At 35.5% G+C, this 8,205-nt stretch overlaps 1 protein-coding gene across 1 annotated transcript; it reads right to left on the bottom strand.

The window, feature by feature from the left end:
- Positions 1–209: 209 nt before the first annotated feature.
- LOC121250008 (cytochrome P450 94A2-like) lies at positions 210–2,070 on the bottom strand. The gene has a single exon (XM_041148910.1). It carries the CDS (start codon positions 1,993–1,995, stop codon positions 445–447), a length of 1,551 nt encoding a protein of 516 aa, XP_041004844.1. The 5' UTR covers positions 1,996–2,070; the 3' UTR covers positions 210–444.
- Between the last annotated feature and the right edge of the window lie 6,135 nt (positions 2,071–8,205).

Genomic DNA, 8,205 nt, shown 5'->3' with positions numbered 1-8,205 from the left:
CCATTCTTAGGATGGTAGCGTTTTGTTACTTAGTTTATGTGATAATATGGATTATATAAGGTCAGGGTCTACAGAGTACAGACAAACTCCACGATTCATGTCAGTCTTTTACCCATCACCTAGCGAAGCGGCAGAATAAAAAACCACGACGGGAAAAAGAGCACATGAATTTTGGACAAGTTCCGTAGTACACCTCGTCTCATTTTTTGATAATGTCTACGTTTTTAAATTAGTCATAATATTACATTCGAATGATTCATTATATATAGAAGAAGAATGATTCAAATGGAAAGATTATCTAATTAAATCAAAAAAATTAATATACTAAGAATTAAACATAGGGATATTATCTTTCAAAAAAAAAAAAAAAAACATAGGGATAATAAAAAACACTAAAATATTTGTAGTACATAGATTATTAAGGCATGTTTGGATGCATGCATATCACTCTTTCGCATCATCCCTCTCAACAATCTTCACCGGAAGCCCACCTTTCATTTTGGAAGTCAAGTACGGTACAAACTCCGGCTCAAATCCTTCTTCCATTAACGGCACCACCTTGAACCTCCTTAGAATCCCCGCAACCAACCTCTTCATCTGCAGGAATGCCATCTCCTTCCCCAAACAAATCCTCGGTCCCGCCTGGAACACTGTGTATGTGTATGCGTCCCTCCCTACGAACCTCCAATGCTTATCCTCCTCTTCGCTCTTCTCCAGCCATCGCTCCGGCCTAAACTCTGCCCAGTCCGAACCCCACAGCGTCTCCATCCTTCCCATGGCGTATTGATTGTACGTCACTCTCATTCCCTTCTTCACCACCGTCCCGTCCGGCAAGATGTCGTCGATGGCGGCCTCCTTCTGGTCTGCAGAGACGGGCGGGTATAGCCGCATGCTTTCGCACAAAGAAGCGTGGGTGTACACCATGTCTTTGACTTCATCATAAATAGGAGATTCGGATTTTTCTCTGATTTCCTTCAGAACCTCAGCCTCAACACGTGGGTTCTTGGAAAGTAGCCAGAAAAACCATGTCAAAGCCGACGAGGTAGTGTCACGCCCGGCAAGTATGAAGCTTATCACTATATCCGTCACGAAGTTCTCGTCCGAATGGCCGGAGCTCAAGAATCTTGACAAGAGGTCGACGGAGTCGAGCGACTTCTCGGCGAGCTCGTGCTTCTTTTCTCTTATAATCTTTGTGGCGAATTCTCGAACTTCTGATACTGCGATTCTCAGACGTTTCTCGGACCCAATATTTAACAGCTTCTTGATTTTCCAGACGAGGGGGATTAACGAAATTAACCTCTCGGTGCTGATCTTGACGCTTTCCTCAAAAGCTTCCGCGAACTTGGCTTGTGGAAGAGAGGGCAACAAGTAGGCAGGGTCGTAACCGAAAGCGATTTTGCATATATTGTCGAAGGCGAACCGCTGAAGAATATCCTGGAAGTCGAGGACAGTTCCGGTTTTGGCGGCAGCCGAGGATAGGATGGGGATGAGGCGGTCAGAGAGTTCGGTGTCGACTTCGGTCTCGACAAACTTACGCAGAGAATTGGTGTTGAACTCATGGCTGGAGACTTGTCTCTGAAACTTCCAGGACTCGCCGTCCACGTTGAAGATGCCGAAGCCAAGAAAGTCTTTGAGGACACGGTGAAAATTGCCTCCCTTGACGTAGTTATGAAATTCGGTCTTGAGGATATGCTGGACGACGGCAGGGTTGGCCGTGATGACCTCGTCGCTGACGAAGGATCGGCGAAGAACGATGGTGGCGGAGGGTAAGCTTTTCAGAATGTCAGTCATCCATTGCATACGTCGTTTCCGGTTGGCATACACTGCAAAGAAAGAACCGATTAAAGGGTAGGATTTTGGGAGCTGGGTAGTAATGGTACTGGGGGAAGGTGGAGATTGTTTTTGGGGTTTTGATGTTCTGGTGAGGAAGAAGAATGAAAGCAAGGGAAGAAGAACAGTCAGAGAAACAAAGGCCAGGAATTGGAGCGACTCCATGGCTGATTGATCCTTGGTAAATTTTTCTTCGGACACCTTTTGTTGACCCTTTTGTGTTTTTTGTTTTGGATACCACAATCTATGTTTGAAGATAAGCACAGTTGATGGTGGTGGGTGTTTATAATATATATGGTAGGAGTGCGATATCTTTCAACATATTTGCACAGGTTCACCCCAATTCTTTGGCAAATTTATATAAATGCCTATTTCAAGTTTACTTCTAACCTCAATCACCCCCAATTCTTTTAAATTTGCATATGCCACATTTGTAAAGTAAAATTAAATTATTTGGACAATATCAATTGAGCGGTGCTACATGCACCCAGGATCGATCATTGTTATATATATATATTTTTTTGTTTTTTAAAAGCATTTTTGTGTTTACTCTTTTTTTAAAATATTAAAAAATAAACACACAAATGCTTTAAAAAAAATATCGGTACATTTTATCAGTGTACTTTTCATTTTTTATATCAAATATTTAATAAACAGTATAAGATCTCCTCAATCTGTCTTTTTCTTTTTATTTTTAAAATCTAAAATTTAAACGAAAATGTTAAGAGATATTGTGGGATGCTTGAATATGGGCCAATTCCGAATATATGAGTTTATGGATGAAAGATTTGAAATAACCGCTTTTAACTGGCCAGCATATCTGTTTAAGCTCCTTTCAAACACGTGAATGATAATTTGTCCTGTCGCTCATTTTATTTATTTTTTTTTTTTTTCGGTAAACGGGGTTAGACTCATCGGTTACGCCATAGAAACTTCCACCTCGTGTGAACGCGGAACTATTCATTCTTTTTCCCTTGTCTAACTTTCTTGGAGGCGAAGCTTGTACGTACGTTCCGTTGAGGATCTGTTTGCATAATTAAAACGTAAATAAAATATTATCAAAATATTATTTATTATTATTATTATTATTATAAAATTTTTAAAAAATTAAATTATTCATTATATTTTATATAAAAATTTAAAAAATTTATAAAAATAAGATGAGATAAAACTATTTATATATTCAAAAGAGATCTTAAAAAAAATTAAAAAATTATTAGATAGTCTTGAAATACAAACACATGGTATTCCATCTTATCATAAAATGTAAGTCAATTAAAATCGATACTCATGCAAGTAATTTTAACTATATTATTTAGTATAATAAAATGAAGATACCATGTCATTTATCAAAAATACTTAAAACTATTTGTTTTTATTTAATGAGAAATTCTATTTATCATTTCTATACACTACACACTATTTTTTTTTCTCTAACTAAATGTGTGATATATGAATAATGAGTATAAGAATTCAATTAATTTAAGAAGAATAAAACAAAAAAAAATTAAAAATTAAAGAAAAGTATGGTGTGTAGTGTGTGATGTGTATGTATGATGAATAACAAAACTCATAAATATACTCATGTTAAAATATGATTGTATAAAAGATTATACATCTAACATTATTCTTTATAAAATCATTATAATGAACTGTATATAAACAATATAATAATTTTATTATTGATGCCGAGACCAAAAAATTGAAAAAAAAAATGTGCAATTTCCGCGATGGACCCCGTGAAATTTGGGAGAAAGTAGGAGGAGAAAGACGGTTCACCGGTGGCTGCTGATTTGACCAAAAATGGTCAGTAAAACACGTATTGACAACGGCCAGTGATACCCAGTTGATCCTCGAGAGTAGATGATAGATCTTCGCATATTCAACGAATCATGTCGTGCATTTTGAGAGAAAATCTCTCCTTTTCTCTTGGCTTCGCATATTAATAATGATTTTGTAATTTATTTATTGCCCTGGGAATACTATGATTTTTGTTCACTTTGTTGATGTGTCCCCACAACTTTCCCTTTTTAATGATAAATAGATAAATAGGAATATAATTATTATGTTTATTTATTTCACAATTGGTTAACATCGTTGTGTCATTTCATAATTATTATGCTTTCGTATGCAAATGCGTATCACAACGTGTGAGGACAATTTCTTGGTTAGTCACATGATGTTACTATGTTAATGTCTCAAATCAGCAGCAAATGTCAACATTTCCTCGTCTTGGATTTTCTTCTTCATCGGTAAGGCAATGCTACTCTGCCGCCCAGCTGTCTGTTTTTTTTTTTTTTTTTTTTTTTCATATTTTTTTAATACATTTTTATTTTTAAAAATAAATATAACAATATATTTAAAATTACTTCTTTAATCATTAAATAAAAAAATAATAGTCAAAACAAATAAGACAAATTAAGTGGATAAAAAAACTTTTCCCTCATCTGAAATAACACTGACTGCCCATAAATAAACGTACGTACCACATTTTATCTTAATTTGTTTACCTTTTGACGTATTAATTAGCATTTAACGCCAAAAGATAGCGATGAATATTGGGTTGATCAGGACCAAGTCTCGTATATGGAGTTTGGTCCTTGCGAAAAGAAAGTCTTGTACCTTTTGATCTTCAGAAAGAAAATGATCATGGATTTGTTGGTGGCCTAGCTAGCTTGATTATCATGTTCACACATCACATCCAATTTCCATAAATATTGAATGCATAACAAGTTTTGATACCACTCCCACGAGAAAATTCAAAGGTCATATATATGTCACATTTCTAAACTTCATGAGCTGGGATTCTCAGCTTAGAACAAGAAAAATCCTCTTTTTCTAGAAGAGAGGATGGATTATTCTCAGAATGAGTGATCTTTACCATTTTAGAAACTTCTTCATCATGTTCAGGCGTCGAATCAACCAAATATGAAAATAGATATTTGATTCAATGATTAGACACGTAAATTTAGGTGATTCACCATATATAATACCAAAATTATGTCACCGTAACAAATAAGAGATAAGTACAACAAATATAAATAGAGAATAAGACATACAGATTTATAGAGTTTGACACTAAACTTACATCTACGGATCGTTTGAGGTACAAATTCACTATAAATAAGAATGTTTAACAGTTATTCATGATCTCTCTTAACTCATTGTACATGTGGTAAAGTTGAGATCCCCGTCTAAGAAGCTCTCTCTCCCGATCGCCTAGAAGCCTGCCCAAGAAGCTTGAAAAAGTCTCCCAAATATCTTCTCACTCCCCTATGCTATATGTGCCCTCCACTCTCCTTTTGAGTCACATCCCCAGCCCTTGTCCCACCATCCTTCCATCTCTCTCTCCCTTACTTTTTATGGGACACTTTTACCCTTTCTAATATATAATAAAAAAAAAAAAAAAATCTATACATCAACTAGTTTTTTAATCTTATACCCCACACCCTAGGTGGCAAATCAAGTTCATTAACAAGTGAACTGGTTTTGCCCTTCACCCCACACCCTAAGCCTCCCTTCACCCCCTTCACTCTCTTCTCTTTGAGACCCCCTTCACCCAAACCCGCTATGACCACGATTTTGGAACGCTATATCCAAAATTTTGAAATCTCCAAAAAGTTTAATGACAGAAAAGGAACAAGTTGCATCCTTCCAAGCTACTCAACCATGGTTGTGGTACAAAAGCAAAGAGATAACTCCTCTCTTTCTTCTCTTCATGTGGTTCTCCAACGTCTTCATCTTTATCTTATTATGAGTTTTGCTTGTTCATTGTTGTGAATTTTGTTCCTCTCTCAAATTAAAAAGTCGGAGAGGTCATCGAAAGTCAAAGAAAAGCTATTCTGGAAGAAATCTTTTGGGTTTAACTAATGTATTTAAAAAACAAACATCAGAACTTCCCACATTTTTTTCCTTTCAAAATAAATAGCAGACTTTCCACATCTTTTTGCCCCCAAATGGTCGAAATCTCTAAATCCATACTTGAAAAAGTTCCGCTCATGGAAAAATTTATGCCGATTTGGTGCTCGGAGACAACGATAATGGTTCCTTCTTAGAAGTCAACCAGAAATTGTGAAAAACAAAAAGAATTTCTACTATTCCAAATACAGGCAAATGATTTTGACAAATCAATCTGCCATAGGATTTTTGAAGCTAAATATGAAGAAAACCACATAAATGGATGTTTATGATTAAAACAAACACCATGATTGAATTTTTCGAGATCAATTATTCTAAAAGTAATTGAGGACAAAATTTGAAAATAGATCAATAAAGAAACCAGCACTAAGAAGAGGATTAAAGCATCCACGAACTGGGCAAAGGGGCAAAAACGATGGGGAAAAAAACAAATGTCATGTCAAGTGCGTGGTGTTAATAAACAATGGCTAATGTATAGATTTACTCATAATAACAATGTAAGTGCCAAGAATTTTATGACTTGATGACTTATAATCTGATTCTCCAAATGAAAAATTTGGATTCGAAAGCCCCCCACTCCCTTTATATATATATAAAAAAAATAACAACGTAAGTACTAGTTAATTTGTTTATAGGGATCGAGCATGTAGTTTGAGAAGAAGAACGTCAAACTAATAAAAAGAAATCACCCTTTTACACTCTGGTAAATTATCAGTTTGCCTGTAAAGATTTATTCAACAATCTCTTTTGTACAGATCTTAGAATAACAAAGATTGATATAAAAAATACACTAACAAAACCAACAAGATTCGAAATAATACAAATATCAGAACAGGATCAAGAAATATCAAGAAACAGAATAATATCAAGAACAATAATCAAATAAATAAAAGGAATAAAGAAAATAAAGAATCAACACAACCGATTTACGTGGTTCGACTCTAATGGTCTACGTCTACGACAGTAATGACCTCAAAGCCTCAGAACTACACATATTTACAAAGCCCTCATCACTCAACATAAAATCGCACAGATTTTCTCTTCAAAGTGAAACCCTAAGCAAAACCCTAGGTTCTTCTCTCTCCGTTCTCTCACTCTCTCGAAACCTCTCCAAAACCAGAATAAAAAATACAATGAATTAGAGTTACACATATCGAGTTAGCAATGAATATATAGAATGAAACAGATGCCAACACGTGTCATAATCCTGCGGCTTGAGTTTCTTTCTTTTCTAATGTAGCTTACGAGTCACGTGCAGGTCACGTGATCAACTAGCTCAGTGGATTAATCTTCAAAGAATTCAAAATCAGCCACTTGTCCACCATTCAAATGTCACATAAGAAAGAGGATTAGAGATTAAAAACAAGATATAAATAAATGTATTGACATAATATTTACAGCCTGCAAATATGAAAATCAAAATAAGGTTTCATGTATGATGCTGAGCAGGTGCCACATAAGTTCTTGAAAGAACTAAATGGTTTTTGTAGTATCATCATCAAGAAATATGGGTCCGAACTTGAAATGAGGAGTTTTTTTATAACGTTGTTTGAAATCTATTAAATACGTTGGTCCCTCTGTGAAGGAAAGGAAACCAGATTTAGAAATCTATTAAAGCTTATCGCTATGTCTGTCACGAATTTCTCGTCTGAATGGCCTGAGCTCAAGAACCTTGACAAGAGGTCAACAGAATCGAGCACGGTATTCTCGCTAAGCTCGTGCTTCTTTTCTCTTATTATTTTTGTGGCGAATTCTCGAACTTCTGAGACTAGTTTTTCTAACGCTTCTCGAAGCCAACATCCAAAAGCTTCTTGATTTTCCAAACAATGGGGATTAATGCATTAAACCTCTCGCTGCTAATCTTGACGCTTTCTTCAAAAGCATCAGCGAACTTGGCTTGTGGAAAAGAGGGCAACAAGTAGGCAGGGTTGAACCCAAAAGCGATTTTGCATATATATCGAAGGTGAACCTCTGAAGAATGTCCTGGAAATCCAGGACAGTTCCTGTTTTTGAGTTCCATTTAGAGATAAGAATGGAGTGGATCGGTTGCTTTGCTATTTTAAATTCAAGAGAGAGATCAGTTGAAAGAGGCTTTAAGATAACACGAGGTAGCCTGGCTGAACGAGTTGTTTGTTTGGTAATAAAAGTTGAATGATTGGCTATTAAGAATGAATGCTTTCTTGTTTTTATCAATACACGTGTAAGTCTAGGTGGAATAATCAGTTAATTTTCTTTTAAAAAAGAAAACAGAGCATTGTTTTTTTAATTTCAAATTAGATAGGAATCTTTTTGCAGCTTAAATGTTAATCAATCAAGAGCATCACACTTACATTAAAAATAGATGGGGATGAGAAGAAGAGATAAAAGTTATGAATAAAATAAAGATACTCCATTAATTAGGCATGCGATTAATTAGCATTTCTTACAATACGGTGTTACCATCTCAAGTATTTTTCT

This window comes from Juglans microcarpa x Juglans regia, chromosome 2D (assembly GCF_004785595.1).
Source record: "Juglans microcarpa x Juglans regia isolate MS1-56 chromosome 2D, Jm3101_v1.0, whole genome shotgun sequence".
In the NCBI taxonomy this organism is placed as follows: Eukaryota; Viridiplantae; Streptophyta; class Magnoliopsida; order Fagales; family Juglandaceae; genus Juglans; species Juglans microcarpa x Juglans regia.
The sequence above is the reverse complement of the archived record's forward strand: the minus strand, read 5'-3'. Positions and strand labels throughout refer to the sequence as shown.

Excerpts from the sequence above, each read along its gene's own strand:
- LOC121250008 (XM_041148910.1), bottom strand. The coding sequence starts at position 1,995 with ATGGAGTCGCTCCAATTCCTGGCCTTTGTTTCTCTGACTGTTCTTCTT.